At 39.5% G+C, this 22,797-nt stretch overlaps 1 protein-coding gene and 1 pseudogene across 4 annotated transcripts in view; both read left to right on the top strand.

Moving 5' to 3' along the window:
- Positions 1-22,797, top strand: part of LOC101840925 (lysosomal Pro-X carboxypeptidase) — a 68,356-nt gene that overhangs the window by 13,801 nt on the left and 31,758 nt on the right. For all 4 annotated transcript variants that reach the window (XM_040728439.1, XM_040728433.1, XM_040728431.1 and 1 more), the window contains exon 2: positions 20,503-20,643. Coding sequence is in view for 2 of the 4 variants with exons in the window: in XM_040728433.1 (XP_040584367.1) it covers positions 20,503-20,643 (141 nt within the window). In the remaining 2 variants the exon portion in view is untranslated. The remainder of the gene's footprint in view (positions 1-20,502; positions 20,644-22,797) is intronic.
- Positions 1,058-10,907, top strand: LOC110341618 (annotated as a pseudogene).

The raw sequence follows: 22,797 nt of genomic DNA, 5'->3' as shown, positions 1-22,797 counted from the left end.
CACCTAAACTTCACTCTGAATTATTCTCTGTCTCCTTTACATCACCTGTGTTCTACTATCCCTCCTCTAAGATCCTTCTCCCCCTCTCTTTATGAATGGTTTCTTACAAGATGACTGGTTTCTAGAGTACTCCAAGTTAAACACACAAATCTAAAGATTCAACTCTATGATCCACATATGAGTGAGAACAGTGATGGTTACCTTTCTGGGTCTGTGTGACCTCACTGGGTTTAATGTTTTCCTGCTCTATTTACCTGTAAGTTTCATTTTTCTTTACAGATGAATACAATCCTGTTATCTAGCTATCACATTTTCATCATCCATTCCTCAGGTCATGGCTATCTAGGCTGTTTCCATGCTCTAGATACTATGACTAGAGCAGATATAAACATAGATGAGTATGTTGTCTCTGTTATAGCAAATAGGGCCTTTGGGTATATGCCTGGGAGTGGTGTATCTGGGTCATATGGTAGATCTGTTTCTAGGTATTTTAGGAACTGCCACACTGATTATCATATTGACTGCACCAGTTTGCACTCTCTCTAGCTATACACAAGAGACCCTAAAAATGCCACCAGAAAATTCCTAGAGCTGGTCAATACTTTCTGAAAACTAGCAGAATAAAAAGTCAGTAACCTTCCTATACACTAAAGACAATCAGACAGGAAAAACACAAACAAACCAACAAAACCAGAGAAACAATCCCATTCACAATAACTTAAAAATTACCTTGGAATACTTAATCAAGGAACTTGATCAAGACTTATACAATGAAAAATTTAAATGCTGAATAAAGAAATTGAAGAGGACACCACAAGCTGTAGAGACCTCCCATGCACATGAACTGGTAGGATTAAAATGGTCAAATTGGCCATCCTACCAAAAACAATCTATAGATTCAACGTAATCACCATCAAAATTTCAACATAATTCTTCCTGGAAATTGAAGGAACACTCTTAAAATTTATGTGGAAGCAGAAGAGCAAAAATATACAAAATGTAAACTTAAATAGGGTTCCCTGTGTTTCAGATTTGATAATAGTTTCACTATTAGACGATGCGTGTCTGTCAGTATCCACAGTGCAAGACTACAAGCAAACATCCCCGAAATGGAGCAAAGCTTGGTTTGGGAGCACAAAGAATGAACAAATGCTTCACACAGAAAGTGGCATTGAATAGCCATACCAACCAATGTTTGGTATGAACAGCTGAATTTTCTTTGACTTTCTTTGAGAAAGATCTATTTGCCTGCAACTATTCTATATCCATTCTATCAAAATAGTCCTGCCCTGTAACTCTGTCAGAGTGGAACCCAGACAGAGGTAATTTGATGAGGTTGTTTCTTTGTTATCTGTTTCCTGTGTTCTGTCACTAAGTCCTGATAAGGCAATGACCACATGTATGGAGTTTGGTCATTGTTGCACCTTTAGCACTGGTCCCCAGAAACATGTGTCCAGTGAATTCATGTTATCACTGACTGTCACTTTTGTGTGTACATCCTATTAGCTCTAGGCAGTTGTTATCCAAGATGTCAATGTCAGGCCAAAAGCACCTAAAAACAATCCAAGGAAGTCACTTGGCTGCATTTTTTAACTTGCCGTTATTGTTCTGAGCTTTTTGGTTTCAGCTGAGGATGTCCTTTCCCTTAGTAAAATGCTTTGTACAGTGCTCCAAACAATAAGTGGTCGGTAGCTTTTCAGATCATGGTAAGAAATCAGTATGGAAAATGTGATGCTGGAATTCCCAAGGAGCTTAGGCCTTACTTTCTTCAGTTGCTACATTTTCTGGATTCTATTCATGTGGGACTCTGTAAAGTTTGCTTTCTACAGGGTGTCTTAAAATTGTTCTACAATGCAATAAAACCAATATGTGGTTTTGTATTTTAAAAACATCTGTGCATATATGTGTGTGGCTGTGTGAGAAGGAACACATTTGTGAAGGTTAGAGGACGACATGTCCATTCAGGGACCATGGAGCCCAGAAAGAGGTGTTGGATCCCTTGGAACTGGAGTTAGAGGTGGTTGTGAGCTACCGTATGGGTTCTGGAAGCAGAACCAGGGATCTCTGCAAGAGCACTAAGTGTTCTTAACTTCTGAGCCATCTCTTTAGCACTAAATCAATGTGTTTTAAAGCAACTTCTGAGATCATCATGGGTTTTCTATTTCAGTGGTTCTCAAATTGTGGCTTGTAGAAGATCCTCACTGGGTAAGGAAGATTGGCATTTTGACATTATATGTAGTATTGGCTTGTATTTGCTACTCTTAAAAACAGTTTTAAAGTAGCATGCATACAATGAACTGACTTGTGGCATTTTCATGCATATGTCATCTCATTTTTCTCATTCATCATCTTCCCACTGCCCTCCCCTACTCTATGCTCTTTCTGTTCCCACATACTCTTTCTGTCTTCAGTTCATATATTCCATTATGCTTTCTTTTAGTTCTCTCCACTCTTTTTTTTTTTTGGTTTTACAAGACAGGGTTTCTCTGTTTTGGAGGCTGTCGGTCCAGCCTGGCCTCGAACTCACAGAGATCCGTCTGCCTCTGCCTCCCGAGTGCTGGGATTAAAGGCGTGCACCACCAACGCCCGGCTATTCTCCCCACTCTTAAGATATATTTTGCCCCCTTTTATGGGATCTTTTCTACTTTCATATCACATACACAAAAACACACATACTTGCTATAAATACACATACACACAGATGTACATACATATGTAAATGTAAAAACACACAATATATACATTTAAGTGCATATTCCACATTAGATAAAATGTGTAATATTTGATATTTATCTGACTCTGATTTATTTCATTTAACATTAATGATTTCCAGTTCCACCTATTTTTCTGAAAATGTCATGATTTTATTTTAGAAAATTCTCTTTGGGGGGCTAGAGAGATGGCTCAGTGGTTAAGAGCACTTGCCATTCTTGCAGAGGATCAGAGTTCAGTTCTCAGCACTTTCATCATGTGGCTCATAACTGTTCAGTTCTCAGCAATTGCATGATGTGGCCCATAACTATTTGTTAACTCCAGCTCCAGGCGGTCCTCTGTGGACACACAGAACACATAAACAAAAATAAAATATACTCTTCTAAAAATTCTATTCTGCCAAGTACATTTTCTCTCCATTAGTTTATTCATGAGTGTCTACCATGGTTTCATTTCTTAACTATGGCAACTAATGTAACAACGATAAGAATGTGTAAGCATCTCTGTCATATGTTGACTTAGAATCCCTAGGATAGTACAGATGGGCCATATCATATTCTGGGTTTTTGAGGAACCTCCATACTGATTTCCATATTTATATTCCTATGTTTTTCTTCTGCTCATTTACTCCTCTTAGATTGCAACAGTGATTGTGTCAGTTTATACTCCTCCCTGGCATGGTGCTGGATTACACCTTCCCACATATTTGCCAGCATTTGCTTTCTTTCCTTCTTTTTTTTTTTTTTGAGCACAAGACTACCTACTTTCTCTGCTCTGACACAAGGGATAGAAACTTCCAGTTCACTGCCAGTGTGTGTGTGTGTGTGTGTTTTAATATTTTATTTTTAAATTTAAATTTAAATTGGAAACAAGGTTGCTTTGCATGTCAATTCCAGGTCCCTCTCCCTTTCCCTCCTCTCCTCTCATGCCCTCCTACCAATACCCCCAATATCCCCTCATTTCCCCAGGGAGGGTGAGGTCTTCCAAGAGGGTGTCCATAGTCTGTCATTTCATCCAGGGCAGGGCCTAGACCCTCCCACAAGAGTCCAGGATAAGAGTGCATCTCTCACTGTTGGGTGGGAGTCCAAAGTCCATTTGTATACCCGGGATAAATACTGATCTACTACCCATGGCTCAGTAGATTACCTAGGCCTCCTCACTGACACCCACATTCAGGGGGTCTGGATCAGTCCCATGCTGGCCTCCCAGCCATCAGTCTGGGATTCAAGAGCTAACCCTTGTCAGGTAAGCTGTTTCTGGGGGTTAAACCAACCCAGTCTTAACCCCTTTGCTCATCAGTCCTCCCTCTCTGTCACTGGATTTCTTGAGTTCAGCTCAGTACTTAGCTATTGGAGTCTGCCTCTGCTTCCATCAGCCATTGAATGAAGGTTCTGTTTCCCAGACTCTCTGGCAGTGGGATTGTAGGCTGGCACTCTTCTGATCCATGTCTAAAATCTATATGTGAGTGAGTACATACCATGTTTGTCTTTTTGTGGCTGGGTTACCTTACTCAGGATGGTTTCTTCTAGTGCCATCCATTTGCCTGCAAATTTCAAGATTCCACTGTTTTTTTTTCTGCTGAATAGTACTCCATTGTGTAAATGTACCACATTTTCTCTATCCACTCTTCAGTTGAGGGGCATCTAGGTTGCTTCCAAGTTCTGGATATTACAAATAATGCTGCTATGAACATAGTGGAACAGATGTCCTTGTTGTATGAATGGGCATCTTTTGGATATACGCCTAAGAGTGGAGTTGCTGGGTCTTGTGGTAGGTTTATTCCCATTTTTCTGAGGAATCTCCATACTGATTTCCAAAGTGGCTGTACAAGTTGGCACTCCCACCAGCAGTGGAGGAGTGTTTCCCTTTCACCACAACCTCTCCAACATAAATTGTTGTTGGTGTTTTTGACAGGAGTAAGATGGTATCTCAGAGTTGCTTTGATTTGCATTTCCCGGATGGCTAAGGATGTTGAGCACTTTCTCAAGTGCTTCTCAGCCATTTTAGACTCCTCTATTGAAAACTCTCTATTTAGTTCTGCAGCCCACTTTTTAATAGGGTCCTTTGGTGTTTTGGAGACTTGCTTCTTGAGTTCTTTGTAAATTTTGGAGATCAGCCCTCTGTCAGATATGGGATTAGTGAATATATTTTCCCATTCTGTGGGCTGCCTTTTTGTCTTGCTGACTGTGTCCTTTGCCTTACAGCTTCTCAGTTTCAGGAGGTCCCATTTATAATTGTTGATCTCACTGTCTGTGCTACTGGTGTTATGTTCATGAAGCTGTCTCCTGTACCAATTAGTTCAAGGGTACCACCCACTTTCTCTTATAACAGGTTCAGTGTGGCTGGACTTATGTTGAGGTCTTTGATCCATTTGGACTTACGTTTTGTACAAGGCAATAGACATGGATCGATCCGCATTCTTCTACATGCCAGCATCCAGTTAAGCCAGCACCATTTGTTAAAGATGCTTTCTTTTTATCCATTGTATATTTTTAGCTTCTTTGTCGAAGATCAGATGTTCATACATGTATGGGTTAATATCAGGGTGTTCAATTTGATTCCATTGGTCTACCTGTCTATTTTTGTTCCAATACCAAACTGTTTTCAGGACTACAGCTCTATAATAGAGCTTGAGGTCGGGGATGGTGATGCTCCAGATGTTGCCTTGTTGAACAGGGTTGTTTTGCCTATCTTGGGTCTTTTGTTTTTCCATACAAAATTAATTATTGTTTCTTCAAGGTCTGTGAAGAATTGTGAGCATTTGCTTTCTTAGTGGTAGATTCTGATCAGGATGAGATGGAATCTCAAATTGGCTTCAGTTTCATTTTCCTGCTGGCTATGATGTTGAAGATTTATTCAAACACTGAAAAACATGCCTTTTGTGTTTCTTCTCTTGAGAACTGGCTATTTCATCATTAGCTCATTTGCTGATTGGATGTGGATCTCTTGTTCTGGATGTTTAATTTTTGCAGTTATTTATATATTCCAGGTGTCAACCTGTTCTTTGATATAAAGTTGGTAAATATTTCTTCTCATTTTGTAGGCTATCTCCCCATGGGTGGTTATTTCTTTTACTGCACAGAATATTTTTAATTTAATGCAATCTAATTTGCCAATTCTTAGGACTATTTCCTATGCTACTGAAGTCAGTTTCTGAAGTTCATGCCTACTATTAACTGTTAAAATGTTTTCCTCTGGCAATTTCAAAATCTCAGGCTTACATTAAGATCTTTGATTCTTTTTTACTTTTATATAGAGTAAGCAATGAGGGTCTAGTTTTTGTTGTTGTTTTTTTGTTTTGTTTTGTTTTTGAGATGGGGTTTCTCTGTGGCTTTGGAGGCTCTCCTGGCACTAGCTCTTATAGACCAGGCTGGTCTCAAACTCATAAGAATCCGCCTGCCTCCCGTCTCCCATGTTTTGGGATTAAAGGCATGCACCACCACCACCTGACTGGGGATCTAGTTTTATCTTTTAATGTGTGTGTGTGTGTGTGTGTGTGTGTGTGTGTGTGTGTGTGTGTCCACTTGCCCCCATGGAGATCATTCATCAACTTCTGAGGAGCCTTCCTCAGGCTGAAATTTAAATCAGATAATAAGGCTTGGTGGCCTGTGACTTCTGATCAATACCATTGGTTCTTATTTTGAATTTCTTTACTCAGCATCTTAACCTTTTCATTGTAGAGGTTTTCCACCACCTTGGTTAGGTTTATTCGTAGATATTTTTATTTTGTACTTTTAGGAAGCCATTGTAAAGGATCCCCCTTCCTTTTTTATTTTTTCTTAGCAAGTTTGTTCCTGATGCAGAAAAATATAGCTGATTTTTACATACTGATTTCATATCCTCTTACATAGCTGAAAGTATTTGTCATACTGAAAGTTTTCTGGTTGAATGTGTGTGTGTGTGTGTGTGTGTGTGTGTGTGTAATGCCATGCAAGTAGAGATAATTTGATATTTTCTTGTCTTATTATGTCTATGTTATTTCTTTTTTGTGTTTTATTGCTTGGGTTAAGACTTAGTATTGTATCAAACAGGGGCAGAGAGAGTGGGAACTCTTGTTGAATTCCTTGTCTTAAAACAAATGTTTCCCAGTTTTCTCCATGTCTGTAGGTTTGTTGTATACAGCTTTTAATATGCTGTGGTATGTTCTCAAAGGCCTGATAGAGTTTTTGAGTCAATCCATTATGTCCTGGGCTCTTCTCTGTGGAACACTTTTTATTACTGACTTCAGTTTCATTGTTTGTTATGGATCTGTTGAGTTGTTTATATTCCTGATTTCATATTGGTAGGTCATTTGTGGCTAACTTTACTTAGTCTTTCTAGATTTTAGAGTTTTCTTTAAAAATTAAAGGTAGTTATTTTTATTTTATTTTATTTTTTATTTTTAAGGTATTCTCATCATCTTCTGAATTTCAATGGAATATATCATAACTTCACTTTTTAAAGTTTGAATATCATTAATTTGAGTATTTTGCTCTTCATTTTGGTTAGTTTGGCAAGGGTTTGCCAGATTTTTCAAGTAACTGCCGGAGTCCAGCTCTATCAGTTCAGAGAAACTGGAGAGGATATGTGGAGCCATTGACTGAACACACAAGGGACTTACCTGAGAGAGAAAAACTTAATTCCTTGTCTTCATTTTCTCTTATTCTTTTTATATCACTTAGGCAGAAATTTCAGTGCAAGAAAAGATTATGTCCTAACCACAAGTTGCATATTTCCCAAAAAACAAACTAAGACCTTTACAAAAGGAGAAATCACATTATGATCACAAGTTACTTATCTCTTTAGTTGTAGTTAAGCTTGTAGTTAAATATTTTCTCTTGTATTACTTCTCTCACAACAACATACCCCAAAGCAATGATTCTTTTATTATTAACAAGGTTTTAAGCATGCCAAGTATATTTCAGCCAGTTTCTTTATACCAGCAGGCAGCAGTTTGTGGTTACAGTGTAGCAAATTCTTATATTTTTAAATTTTTATTTAAATTAGAAACAAGCATGCTCCACATGTCAATTCCAGCTCCCTCTCCCTCCCCTCCCTCCCCGCCCTCCCTACCAGGTCCCCTAGTCTCCCACCCAATCTCCACTCTGATCCCCAGGGAGGGTGAGGCACTCCATGATGGATCTCCAGTGACTGTCATTTCATCCAGGGCAGGGCCTAGGCCCTCCTCCAAGAGCCCTGTCTGAGAGAGCATCCCATACTATGGCAAGGGCACTCAAAGTCTATTTGTACGCCTGGGATAAATACTACCCAAGGCCCCATAGACTACCTAGGCCTCCTCACTGACACCCACATTCAGGGTGTCTGGGTCAGTCCCATGCTTTTCCAGTGTAGCAAATTCTTATCTTTATTCTACCTTACTCAAGTCGTCTAGCTAACCATCTATTTTTCTTTTGCCTTTACACTCAAAGAGGTTATTTAATTTCCTTTTATAACTTTGTTTTATTTTTTAAGTGCACACTGAAACCCGTTGATAAATTTGTAAGCTACGTGACCAAGGAACTCCGACCTATCCTTGGATGTAGGGACATAATTGCCTTCTTTTATCCTCAACCTGTGTCCGCAGGCAGAATCCATGGGTCTATAATGTATGAAGCATCCTTATTTTCATTTTTCATCCTTGGCAAGTCTCATATCTTGCAAAAGTAGGATGTCTTCTAATCTTAGTTCTGTCTTTTTTGTATCTCTCATTGGAGCAATTGGCAAAGCAACCTACACCATTTCCCTAATCATCTTCACTAAAAGTCTTAACCACCTGTATCTTTTAGGCTGATGCAGAAAGTTCAATTAAACCACTGATCCAACTTTGTTTCATTGCTTTTATAAAAATCATCTTTATTATGATCTACAAATAAACTGCTCATTGAGGAATGGGATTTTCCCATGAAACAATCACACTGTACTACATACAATGGGATTCTAACAATCACACCAGGCCAAATGCAGTAAGAGCACAATAGCAGCAAGCAGGAGAAAGCCCAGCAGAAGCAAGGGGCATTCTGCAGATACCCCGCCCCCCCCACTGCCACCCTGGGCTTTGCCTTTCTGGGCTATGTGCTTGTAGCTGTGCTAACAAGTGAGCTGTACTCCATAGCTCTATTGCCGACTGCAGCTCCTCTGATACGGCCACTGCCAAGAAACCAACTTTTTGTTTAATTAATTAATTTTTCTCTATTGCATTAATTTCCAGACCTGATCTTTAATCTCTTGCTGCATGCTAATTTTGCATTTGACTTACTCTTGTTCGCCTAAGACCTTGAGATACATGACAAGGTGAAATACTTGCTATATGTCCGATCTTTTGTTGTTGCTTTTTGTTTTGTTTTGTTTTTCGAGACTGGGTTTCTCTGTGGCTTTGGAGGCTGTCCTGGAACTAGCTCTTGTAGACCAGGCTGGTCTCAAACTCACCAAGATCCACCTGTCTCTGCCTCCCGAGTGCTGGGATTAAAGGGGCGCACCACCATCGCCTGACTTATGTCTAATCTTTAAGGATTTACAGCTTTAAAAGTACCTTACAGACTATGTTAGGTATATCCTAGATGTTCTGAGAAATTGTGTTTTTGATTTTTCAGTTGATTCAAGGAATTTTTGATTTGCTTCCTGATTTCTTTATTGGCCCACTTTGAGAGTGTGTTGTTTCCAGGTACGATGACATGTGCCTATAAAATCTCTGCATTTGAGAGAGAGAGAGAGAGAGAGAGAGAGAGAGAGAGAGAGAGAGAGAGAGAGAGAGAGAGAGAGAGAGAGAGAGAGAGAGGAGGATCAACAATTCAAGGTCATTCTTAGCTACATAGAAAGCATGAGATGCTATCTTTTTTTTAAATATATATAAATGCTTTGTTCAGTCTTCAAGTGTTTGTGTGTTTGTTTAGCTAGATATCAGTTTCCAGTTTTGTCATGCTATTATCTGATAGGATAAAAGTATTTATTTTAGTTTGCTTTGTATTGGTTGTTTTGTGTTTTTGAGACAAGGTTTCTCTGTGCAGCCTTGGCTGTTCTGGAATTCACTCTGTAGACACACTGTTGAATGAAATAAGAAATATAATGACCAATGTTAGAAAGCCAGAATAGATAAGAAAGTCTTTGTTGTCACATCAATGAAAAATTAAAAAGCAGAAGGTTTTTCTGAAGATGAGGTGCTGAATCAAAAAGGGGGGAACCTTTAAGTTTAGTGAAAGAGTTAGATGCCTTTCCCAAGGTTCCCAACAACTAAGTGGAGACGTCAATCAGTGGGGGAACAGTTTCCCTAAAAGCATTTATCACTATGGCTTTATTAATAATAATGGAATTCTCAGTGTAAAAAGATCCGTGGATGAAGTATGAATACGAAGTAGTCAGGGATTTTTCTAGCAAGCGAGAATCAACATAGACAACACTGTTGCCATGAAGTGTCAGCACGTTGGAGCAGGTGTGCTGAATTTAGCAGAGACCGTTGTTGCATCTGCAATCTGCAGATACTCTAGCCTATGTACCAGCAGTGCTTGACCTCTCACCACAGCAGAGAGAGTGGCAGAGGGTGATGCGGTTGATGCAGAGCAGGTTGCAAGAAAAGCTTTCCCTTCAAGACGTGTGATTCAAACGTGCTTTAAAAGTGCAGCAATTGCACTGCCACTGAGGGAAGATGATTCATCACTGACTCTAGATGCATGCAGAATCCATGGCCATCTATTTGTCAACAAAATAGCTGGGAATTGTCACATAACTGTGGGAAACTGGCAGTTTTTCTCACAGACTAGCACTTGCTCCAGGGATTATTAATCTTTTGGATAGAACTGAAAAGTTTGCAGTAGATCACAAGATGTTTCAATATTTCACTACAATTGTACCAAGAAAACCACACACATACAAGATTTCAACAGACATCCATCAGTTCTCTGTGACAGAAAGGGAACTAATCATTAGCTATACTGCAGGTAGCCATAGAGTCTCTGGAATATTTATGAAACATGATCTCAGTCCTTTCATGGTGACAGTCACTGAGGAACCCATGCCTTTCTGGCAGGTTTTTTTTGTAAGACCCTGGTATTATTGGAGGAATCTTTTCAACAACAGCCATGTTACATGGATTTGGAAAATTTATAGTGGAAATAATTCGCTGTCATTTCAGACTTGGATCCTACAAGCCCATCCATTCTGTCCCTGTTGAAGATGGCCACACAGACAACCACTTACCTGTTTTAGAAAATAATACACATTAGTACCTCCTGGGTAGAGAAAAACATTTTGCCTGAAACATAAAACCTTTTCTAATAATAAAATGTTGTTGCTGGGCGTTGGTGGCGCACGCCTTTAATCCCAGCACTCAGGAAGCAGAGGCAGGTGGATCTCTGTGAGTTCGAGGCCAGCCTGGTCTACAGAGTGGGTTCCAGGACAGCTTCCAAACAATACAGAGAAACCCTGTCTCAAAAAACAAAAAAAAATGTTGTGCAATATATTCAAAGAAAAAGATGAGCGCCTGGAAATATGCTTATTGAAGAAGAAGAAGAAGAAGAAGAAGAAGGAGGAGGAGGAGGAGGAGGAGGAGGAGGAGGAGGAGGAGGAGGAGGAGGAGGAGAAGAGGAAGAGAAAGAGGAAGAAGAGGAGGAGGAGGAGGAGGAGGGAGAGAAAGAAGAGGATAAATCAGCCAAAACAAGCAAACAAACAAACTGAAAGTTGTCCTGTATGTGTTGTATCTGTTACAAATGTCCTAGAAAAAATGCAGCTAACTGAAGGGTCAGCCAAGCCAGAATGCCAGGTGAAGACAGCATTCTCATGTTCTCCCAGTATGACAGTATGGAGAGCAGAGCCTAGAAGGAATGGAAGTGAAACCATATTTAAAGGAAAAGGCATTGATAAATGCAAATGTGTGCTTCCTTTTGTTTTTAAACGATATTAGAATAAAAACATGTAAAACATATGGAGAACTAGTCTACACACTGAAAACTGCAATCAGCTCACATGAGTAATAAAGGAAAGATGAACTAACCCTGTGTTACAGCCATCTTAATGGTAAGTCATATTGACAAGACCATGTTGTCCAGTACTGGGTTCTGATGAAGACGGTTGCTTTCCTTGAACTCTAATTGTTGACTTTCCTGGCTGTTATGGTGGATTCTTAGAAGACGAAGGTGAAGTTTCCCAAAGGCAGGTATGTAAATGCTATGATATGTAACAAGTATCATTCACAGCTTGTACAATCTGTAAAACACTGAGGGAAAACTGAAGTATTGTATGCTGTGAGGAGTAGAAAATAGGTCATGGGTGAGGCAGCGTTACGTACATGACAGTATCAGGTCTGAAGCAACATAGGCCCAACTGGAAAACTGGACCAGGAACAAGGTGCTGCCCTCAGGGCTCTGGGAAGAACCGATGAGGCTCAAATAACTTGAGGGAGTCCTGTCAGGTACTTTTAAAAATTGCTGAATTGGTGGGCCAGCCTGTTTTCCTCTTGCGATTATTTAGGCAGAAGCAGGAGCATCAGTTACTTCCTGGAGGCTAAACCATTGAGGGAGAAAACTGGGTGGGTTTCAGTCCCCATCAGACATAGGATTCTACATTGACAACAGTGACTTAGAGTGTGATCTACCACAATTTAGTGTTTCAAGTGAGTGTCTTTCAAGATTAAAAAAATGCTTTATTGGAAGAGGGTAGGCAGTCAGGTAGGGAGGAGAACACTCAATCGTAAAGTGGCCCTGGAATTGGCATTTTGTTGAAAATAAAAATTTTTGGTTAAAATATGTAATATCAAGAGCTAAGAAGTAATAATGTTTTAAGTTTTAAAAAATGAATCGAGGAAATTTCAAATGATGAGTGAGTTCACTCTGAGGTTCTTGGTTCTTTGTATTTTGTGTTTGTTTTGTTTTTTTTTTCACTTAGATTTTATAGTTGGACTAGAAACAGAAAATCTTTACCAGGAGGATTTTGTGAGTGAGAACTGGAATGTTGGCCCCTGGAGACTGAATGTTGCTTTTCCATGTCTGCCAGCTAGAAAATTCAGTCAGGTTTCAGGGAAGAAAATTACTGATTTAGAATTACTAAGAGATTTTTTAGTAATTACAGTATTACAATGTCTTTAAAAGATTTAATATTAATTACACGTTTTCTAAGTACCACATTAAAACTGTGTTGAAATGTATCTTTTCCATTAAAACTTACTCTATGGGGATTTGCTTAACGAGAAAAAAAGCAAAAGAAATAGAAATCACAACAAAATGTATCACCAATAGACTATGTCAAACATAAAAGGATATCAGGTACACAAGTCAAGGTTGAGAGGAAATATTATATTCATACAGCAATAAAGAAACAAGCAACCAAGCATCTTAGTCACCAGGGAAACTAGAGTCAAAACTGGATTGAGATTCCATCTCGTCCCAATATGAAAGCTACCACCAAGAAAACCAATAACAACCACAACTGTTTACAAGGATTAGGGTGGGGCTGTACATTTCTAGCAGGGATGTGAATTAGAACACATTATGGAAAATGTACCTGAAAAGTAAATAAGGAGCTACTGTACGATCTATCCACAATATTCCTGGGAACATTCCCAAAGAAATATACACTGGCATGCTGCAGAGATTTCTGCACATCCTATTTATTGCAGCAGTGTTCTGAACGTTATGCAATCAGCTTACTTGGCTATCAACAGATCAATGGATGAAGAAAATGTGCTATATATCCAGCATGGAGCTTTTTTTTTGTTTGTTTTGGTTTTACGAGACAAGGTTTCTCTGTATTGTTTTGGAGGCTGTCGGTCCAGCCTGGCCTCGAACTCACAGAGATCCGCCTGCCTCTGCCTCCCGAGTGCTGGGATTAAAGGCGTGCGCCACCACCGCCCTGCCAGCATGGAGCTTTTATTTCATAAAGCTGTATGTACACAAAGAAATACATCTGTTTCCCATATACAAAAAGTACAAAATTATGTCATTTTCCGTATACAAAAAGTACAAAATTATGTCATTTTCTGGAAGTGGATGGAACTGGAAGCTGCCACATCAAGTGAAAACAGCAAGACTAAGAAAGACAAATATTACATGTTTCCTCTTATTGGTGGAGTCTAGATACAGATAATACATACAAGGAGAGTGGGCTAATTTAGCAACAGCAGGAGATGGCGGAAAGTTGTGAATATAGTCAAAATGTTGCATGAAATCCCCCTGTCCTTTGACCATGACCAAAGGAAACTTGAGATGCAAAGGGTTTATTTGGCTTACTATTTCAGATTACTGTCCCTTTAAGGGGGCCAAGACAGGAACCTGGAGGCACAAGCTGAAGCAGAAGCCTTGGAGGAATGATGTTTCCTGGCTTGCTTAGCCTGATTTCCTACACCATCCAGGACCAACTGCCCAGGATGGCACTGCTCACACTGTACTGGGCACTCCTATGTCAGTCATAGTCAAGAAAAATGCTCAGCAGACTTGCCTACAGGCAATCTGATGGAGCATTTTCTCAATAAATTTTCTCTTCCCAGATAACTCTTTCTAGGTTGTGTCAAGTTCTGTCTCTCTCTCCCTAGGATATCATCATTTTATACAATGTATGTATGTTAATTACTAGGATACTACCACGTTATACAACATATGTATATTGATAAAAACTTAATAAAATATTCTGAGAAATTTTATAACTCATAAAGTTAGAGCAAATCAAATTTAGTGGACTTTCTCACTTTACAGCTTATACAACAGTGCCCTCTGATGGTCTAAAAGTCACTGCCATTTATGTATTCACTCACAGCTGCACTTAATTCCGAGTTTCAGTGGTTCAAAGCTTCTTGAAGCCACGGGATTCATTGATTATCTGAGTGATTTAGCAAACTGAGATGTCAGAATCTTTTACTGTTGAAACTGTTAACTTTTGCATGACCAAACACACTATTTTTGGTTGCTGCAAGGTTTTAGGGGGCGGGAGAGTAGGCGACTCTTTTCTTAAATTTTTTTTTTCGAGACAGGGTTTCTTTGTGACTCTGTTTTATTAACAGAGAAAAGAACAATTTGTCTTCATAGAATTCTGTCACCTTAGAACGGAACCCGTCTTTTGAGCCCCAGCCTTTGGTTATAGGGAAGTTTTATGCACTTCAGTAACTTGAAAGTTATTGGAGAGTGTTCAAATCCATTTTCCTACCCAACAGACAATTCATAATCACATCTCCTGCTTTCTCAATCACTAGTTACTAAGTTATAGCGTTATATTTGTATTTGTGAGCACATGAGACATTTAATATTAATGAGGGTCACATCCTTAGAAACCTGGAGTAACTAGTCATTTTGAACTGTATCCATTTTATGTTTCTCAATACACTATCTGTCTTTTATGGGCACTGTGGCAGCTCTTTTCATCTTGCCTTTCAAGCTATCTATCAAGACATAGGAGGATGGAGCACCACATTTTCCCAGTGATGGACTCTTGTATATTACTGATATTCTTCCTTCCCTTCGTTGTCAATTTCTCTTTCAACAAGCATTTCTGTGAGTCTCCTCAAGATTAGGGCAGAAGGAAGTCAGTACTATTCTTTATCCTGATTAGTCAGGACAAAAGGATTGTGAAAGCTAAGACATCATTGCAGACAGATGATTTCAGTTGGAGGGTAACTAAGGAATATCCCTCTTCTTTGTCAAAGTGGAGACAGTGTGGGGTATGCAGCTTATGGGAGAGCTTATGCTTATCACATAAGAGGCCCTGAGTTCAGTCCTTAAAACTCAAACACAACCAAACAAGCAAACAGTGGATACTAGATCTCTGGTGCTGCTGGTGAAGAGAAGGGAAAGGCGGTTCTTGCTCCCTGGGGTCATTTTCCTTTTGGGCAGTCTTACTACTTCCCAGATGATCACCACATGATCGTTTGGGGGTACTGTGTGTAAATATTTGATCCCTAAACCTCTCACATCCATTTTGTGCAGGAGATCAACAGTAGAGCATTGAAGCAAGTTCTTGAAAGGCTTAAAGTCATATGGCATTGCTCGTTGGTCTTGTTCTAGGATTGGGGACACCAAAGCGCCTGCTCTGACTGGAGATGGCCAGCTGATTGATAGCATGAGGCAGGTGCTCAGTATTTTTTCCTATCCTGGTTGCCCCCAAATTGTGCTTAGGAGATTTAATATTATTTCTGGATGTATGCCTCATTCTCAGGCAGTTAAAATGTGCAAGCTTATTTTTCCACCACAGATTTTATTTAGAGGATGTCCTTGTTCCCTCTTGCCCTCCCTGCTTGCAGACCCTTTCCACGTTTCCACGCGATGAAGCAGGAAGCATCTTTTGAATTTCTCTTTTCTACTGTATTTTAGAAAGAACTGCTGTGTGTGACCAGAAATGTGCCTCCTTTTGTTATGTCACTAAGTCGGTTGTAAAAATGATCCAATATTCCATCTCTGCTGACCCTGATCAAGGCATTTGAGCCCTTTGAGCTCAGCTTGCTTAGGGCAGTGCAGGTCAGATTGCTTCTGCAGTCCTTTTATGCTGTGATTTCTCAAGTCCCCACTGTAGGCTTCAGAAAGTGACATGTGGATCTCAGTCTGGACAGCAGAGGGCACACTTTCCCGTGTGTGTGTGTGTGTGTGTGTGTGTGTGTGTGTGTGTGTGTGTGTGTGTGTGTGTGACCACTTGGTACTGAAAACAGTTCTGTAGCTGCAGTTGCTGTTCCTGGTAATGGGAAGGAGCCAGGAGCATGCTGGAAATTCATGTTGTGCAAAGGACATTTTACGGCTGATCTCCAGATCTCCAGCTCTCCAGCACTCAGGTCTTTAGAAAGTAGGAAGTTTTGATGCTGTAAGAACAACAAGGATAACACCAACTGGAAAACTAAGAAATAGCAGAGGGACTACATTAATAGCCCGTACCTGATGATAAGGTTGGTGACTACCTTATGTGACATCCTAGAACCTTCATCCTGTGACTGATGGAAGCAGAGACAGATACTCACAACTAAACACTGAGCTGAACTCCTGGAACCCAGTAACAGAGATGGAGGAGTGATGAGCAAGGTGCTGGTGAAATCCACAAAGATATCTGACTGGACAAGGGGGAGCTTTTGAACTCCAGATTGATGACTAAGAGGCCAACAGGGGACTGATCCAGACTCCATGAATGTAGTGTCAGTGAGGAGGCCTCAGAAATCTCTGGGGCTTTGAGTAGTAGACTAGTGTTTACCATGGCATACAAATGAACTTTGGGAGTCCATTCCAGATGGAGGGATGCTCTCTCAGCCTGGACACATGGCGAAGGATCTAGGTCCTGCCCTGGATGAAATGACAGACTCTAGAGATCCCCAGAAGGAGGGCCTTACCCTCCCTGGAGAATGATGTGGGGATTGGGTTGGGGGTGGGGGTATGGGGGTGGGGCTGGTGGAGGGAGAAGAGGGGAGCCAGGATTGACATTTGAAGCATGCATGTTTCTAATTTAAATAAAAACATACATAAAAAGAATAATTCTCCCATAATTCTCTCAAGAACTTCATGCCATCTTGAGTATCGGCTCCTAGAGTTGGTGTGCCATGGGATGCGGAGAGGGCAAATTTATTAGGCATTTATATAATAGGAAATCAATGCTCTCAGTACACTTTCTCTGTCCTCCAGCAACTCTTTGAATGATATACTGTCATCCTAATTTTATACAGGAAGGTGCTGGGCTTAGGGGTCAAGTGACAGGCCCAGCTCTCTGAGATTTCTATAGGCTTCTCAAAGATCATTTTGCCACACTGATTTTTCACCTCTCCCAATGACTTTCAGATCTAGCCTTTTTATGAAATATTCCTCCTACCCTTTAGAAACAGCTCACAAAGGGTTCCATTTCAACATACAGCCTAAAGGCTTCATTCTAGAAAGCATGGGTGATTATATGTCATGGGAGAGCCAGTAAAAACTTAAGTTCATGTCTGCTAACTCCCCCAACTTGCTTTCCTTCTAACAAAGCCATATTCTTTCCTCTTTCCCCTCAAGTCTCAGCAGTTGAAGCTGATGGTGAGGAGCTGGAGTGCCTGGGTGTGGCCTAAGAGGGGATTTTGACTGTTCCCTAAGTTCCTGAGGCCTTTGAGATTCTTGGTGGGAGGTTTTTTGATCTGGAAAGAACTTTCCTCATTTGTTTTCTTCATGGCATATAAACACCCATGCTTCTAATTTGAAGCCTTTAGACTGGGCATTGAGCACTCTTTGTGAGACGTTTTTTTAAAGGTAGGAGGACTATCTCATAAGATGGCTAGGTCTGAAAGTCAGTGGGAGAGGTGAAAAATCAGTATGACAAAATGATCTTCAAGAATCCACTAGAAGTCTCAGAGATCCATGTGTTTTGTTTCTTTACCTCCGGACAAAGCCTGTCTATGCACCCTCATTGAAATAGATTGTGGTTGTTGATGAACTTCAAATGGCACAGATGGCTTGCATCTAGGAGCTCTTTTGTTGCTAATTCAAATCATTTAATACTAGACTTTCATTTAGCCCAAGATGCTTACATCTGACATCTAGTTCAAGAGAAGGAATAGTACACCCAGATCTCACTTTGGTGCCTATTCTAGCTTAGTGGCTTTTAAGATTTCAGCTGCATCAGCACCACTTGAAAAGCACAGATTACTGGGCTGTGTCCCCAGAATTCCCGATTCAGTAGGTCTAGGATTCAGCTGGAGGCCATGCATTTCTCTCAAGTTCCTGGATGGTACAGACAGTGCAGACGGTGCTTGACCGACTCTCAAAAGGAGAGCACTGCAGTGAGTGGGAGCATGTGGAGTCGCTTACATATCTTCTCTGTTTCTTTTGCTCTCTTTCATTTCTTTATTTAATGTTTTATTTTGTTATACTCATTTAAAAACCTTAAACTAACTTAAAGAATAAAAAAGCTCAGCACTTTCCCTAGACAGTTCAACACATACTTGTTTTTGAATGAGTGGATGAGTAAATTAACATATGTGATGGGCAGGGCTTCTGTGTAGGCATGGATGGGATTATTATATGTTCAGTCTCTGTAAATTTATTCTTCTGAGAGGTAGGGAGTCATTTCCAGATTGCCTAGATAGTTTATAAATCATGAGGCATACAGTTAGATGAGAACTAGAGATGCTTACATTTTGTGTACACATGTGCAGGGATAGAGCTGGGTATAGGGGAGTGTCCTTTCTGTTTGAGATGATCTAAGAAACTATTGCTGCGTCCAGTTTAGATCTTGGGTAGTTCCAGTAGCAATGTCAGCATTTAGGAGTGCTTAACTTCCCTATGTATGTTGCTGTGTACAGCTTTAAAACATTTTTTATACAAACAAAATGATGCATGTGTTTAGTGACATCTAATACCTTGCCTATATCGACATTATCTCAATCATCTCTAGTCTGTCACTTATAGCTCATCTGTTAAAATGAGGGTTCAATCCTAGATCGTGCAGTATAGGTGGTTAATATGCTCCTTAAAATCCACTTAATCTCAAACAGCCCTTCCCCTACAGTATGACTTAGTGCTTGCTTTGTAAGATACTCCATCTTCAGCCTTTCCCAACTGCCTCTGCAGAGTGTATTCAATTCAACGTGCTGCCCTCAATACTTCCTGGGGCCTGACATTAGATCAATGTCTGGATGAAATACACAATGAAAATTTTTGGTAAAAATTCTATCATGGGTGATATATGCTTTATATTGTACTCACGAGAAGTCACATGCCCCTTGCCTGCCCTGTCATTTGCGGTTTTAATACTGGCCATTAGATTAAGATGATAATGGCCCAATTCTTGTTGTAGTTATCGTCTTTCTTGTAATAAAATAGTGTGGTCTGTGATATCATTGTGACACCATATAAAAGTTAATTTTTCTGTTATATTTTAAAATGTTCTCAGTTCCAATTAATAGTTCTTGCTCTAATCAGTAACATTGCAGTACAATCATTTTTCCAACTTAATAATTCCTTTTGCACTTGCTGATACTTGATTAGACAGCTTTATCAGCTGGAACTGTCTGGTATTCTTTAATACAAGTCTCTTAGAAATGGCAGACTAAATATTGGATTCTTTACTGTTAATTCCCAACTTCAAAGTAAGCAACTGAATTAATAGGCATCATAAACAGGTACTCTTTAAAAATATTCTTATGCATTAATGGATTTTCATGAATTTACTATTTAAATCAACTACAATTTGTATTTCCTTTATGTTTATTTATTTCATGTTCATTGCATTAAAATGTTAGCCAGTGGTAGTTTCTTGAAATTTACTGCTATATCTATTAATGTAACTGTACTAATTTTTGAGTGGGATTTTCTTTTTTGACAGTAAGATTTGTAGGCTGGTCTTGCAATTTTGTGGTCCATCAATTTCAGTCACTTTACTAACAAGTTCTTGTTTCTTTTTTTGAGTCTACTTTTGACGGGGATGGTATCATGTAGGAAAGTCTTTCCACTAGGAATGTCTATTGGTGGTACAGTGTAAATCCTTATAGATCTTTTCAATGGTTTACTAGTTTATGATTTTAACAAGGAAAATTTAGGTATTAAAAATTCAGATAATATGGGCTAACTTTATTTTGAGAAATACTGGGAGTTTTTAAAAACTGCTATGAGAATAGATCTAAGTGCTCTCACCAGAAAAAGTAGTAAGATTGTAAGATGATACTTAGGTAATTAGATCACCTTGCTATTCCACAATGTAGACACATCTCCAAAGATGTTGCATACTATGTAAGTGTATAAAAATAGTTACCATAATAGCTACTACTGATAAAACCAAATTAAATTTAATGTTTCTTTTGATTATTTTGTGATCCATGCTGATTTTAGTCTATTACTTTTTGTGCTAATCTACTTACTTTCTTTGATATATATCTTGTCTGTTTTGTTTTTAATGTAGGTTGATCATTTTGGATTTTATAATACAAAAACTTTTAGGCAGCGGTACCTAATAGCTGATAAATATTGGAAGACATATGACGGTGTAATACTTTTCTACACTGGCAATGAAGGGGACATTACCTGGTTTTCAAATCATACGGTATGTGGTATGCTCACACTTGTGAGGGTCACTTAAGCAATTTGCCTCTTACTATGATGAGTGGAAGAAAGTTTTCTGAGATTGATCACTAAACTTTCTTTTTCCTTTGTGGCATTGGGAACTGAACCCAGGGCCTTGCACATGCAGAACAAGTGTTGTACAACTGAGCTGTGTCCCAAGGCCTCTTTTCGTTTTTAATTTTGAGGCATGGTTTGAGTAAGCCACCCAGGATGGCCTTGAGCTCACTATAATCCAGGTAGTACATGAGTTTTAAATCCTCTTACCTCAACCCAACAAGTATCTGGGATTACAGGCCCATACTATTTGGTCCCAGTTATAACAAATTTACACAAATTAACAAGTCTACAACTCCATGTCCCATTTAATTTTAAGTTGGAAAATTTTGATTTATTGCATACAGAGTTTTTGTTGTTGTTTGGTGTGGGGATTTATGACAAGGTCTGCCTACATAGCACCATCTGCTCTTGAACTCACTATTTAGACCAGGCTGGCCTAGAACTCATAGAGATCCACCTGCCTCTGTTTTCTGAGTGCTGGTACTAAAAGCATGTGCCACTGTACTCAGCACATACTGTATTGTTTGATTTTTGGCCTCTACTAGGTAAATATAAGGGCAGGACTTTTCACAAACTTATTCAACATTGTGCATTTGGAGTATAGTATTATATTAGAGCATGTAGCAGGTGACACACACACACACATTTGTTAAATAAATGAACAAAACAAAAGCAAAAGTATAAATAAATATTAGAAGACACAAGTTTCACCTCCAGGTAGGGAGGGGCAGAGGTAAAGTTATAGGTGTATTTTAGTTAATCTTCCTGTCCTGTGACTTCTTTATGTTCATAAGTATTAACATAGTAGGACCATTAGTTTGCTTCCATGCCTGTGTTTTCAGCCACCTTTCATTATAATTAAATCCATCAATAAAACTTAAATTAGAGCACATGATAAGATGACATACTCCTTCTTGGCACATCAGGACTGTGAGTAGATAATGTCAAATTTCTGTCAAAAATGCAGTCTGAATTATGGTGAAGTAGAGAATATCATATTATCCAGAATGTGAGTATCTGCCAGGGTGCCTGGTATTCAGGAACCCTCAGAAAATGCTAGCTCGGTGATCTTAGTTGAAATAAAGATGTGAATTCACTCATAGTTCCTGAATCCCTCATTTGTGATGGTTTCCCCCTCTTACAGCTGTTAAGAGTTAGACTCTTTAGAGTATGCAGAAAGTAGAAGAAAGGAGATCCAGGACATGGGTTAATGACAGCTGGGATCAAGACTCATTTCCCCTCAGGTTCCTGCTGCTACTCTGTGAGAAGCCAGAACTGCTCCTCTCTTTTCTCTTCTTTAGATGTGACTTTCCTTTTGTGCCAGAGCAACGGGGCAACTTCTCCTGCCTAGGGCCTGCTCTTTAATCTAGGCAGAGGGTTGGTCCTGCCTTCAGCAGACCCCACTGCCATACAGGCTCCTCAGTGGGAGTTAAGGTTCCTAGGGCAAACTCTGTCATTAGAAAGGCAGGAATGAAAAGACACTCACTGTAGGGGCAGTTCCAGAGAATTGACCAGAAAAAAACCCTGGAAGGGCAGATCCTCACCTTCCCTAGTCCAAGGCAGCTTCTTTTGCAAACTAAAACATCATGATTGTGTGTGCAGATTTCCTGACAGAGTATATAGAAGTGATGATGTTAGCCAGATACAGAAGGTTTCAACTTTTACTTTGTTGCTTAGTTGTTTAAATTTGAGTAAGCTTTTAACTCTACAGTTCAATCTGCCCATCTGTTAAGTGGGTATAATAAAAGTATCTATTTCCTACTGTTGTTTTGAAGACTAAATAAAATTAAAATTAAGGAGCCTTTAGAAATACAAGGTTATGTTGTGGGATATTTGTACACTGCGTGATAATATACTGCTGTGATTGGTTTAGTGAAGAAATGAATGGCCAATAGTTGGGCAGGGCGTATGGGTGGGACTTCCAGGCAGAGAGAGGAAGTAGGAGGAGATAATCAAAGTGCAGAGGTGATGCCAAAGAACCATGGAGGGAGTCAGACATACAGAATGAAAGAAAGGTAAAAAGTCACATGGTAAAATGCAGATTAATAAAAGCAGGTTAATTTAAATTAAAGAGCTA

Source organism: Mesocricetus auratus, unplaced genomic scaffold, assembly GCF_017639785.1.
Source record: "Mesocricetus auratus isolate SY011 unplaced genomic scaffold, BCM_Maur_2.0 Super-Scaffold_4256, whole genome shotgun sequence".
Lineage (NCBI taxonomy): Eukaryota > Metazoa > Chordata > Mammalia > Rodentia > Cricetidae > Mesocricetus > Mesocricetus auratus.
The sequence above is the reverse complement of the archived record's forward strand: the minus strand, read 5'-3'. Positions and strand labels throughout refer to the sequence as shown.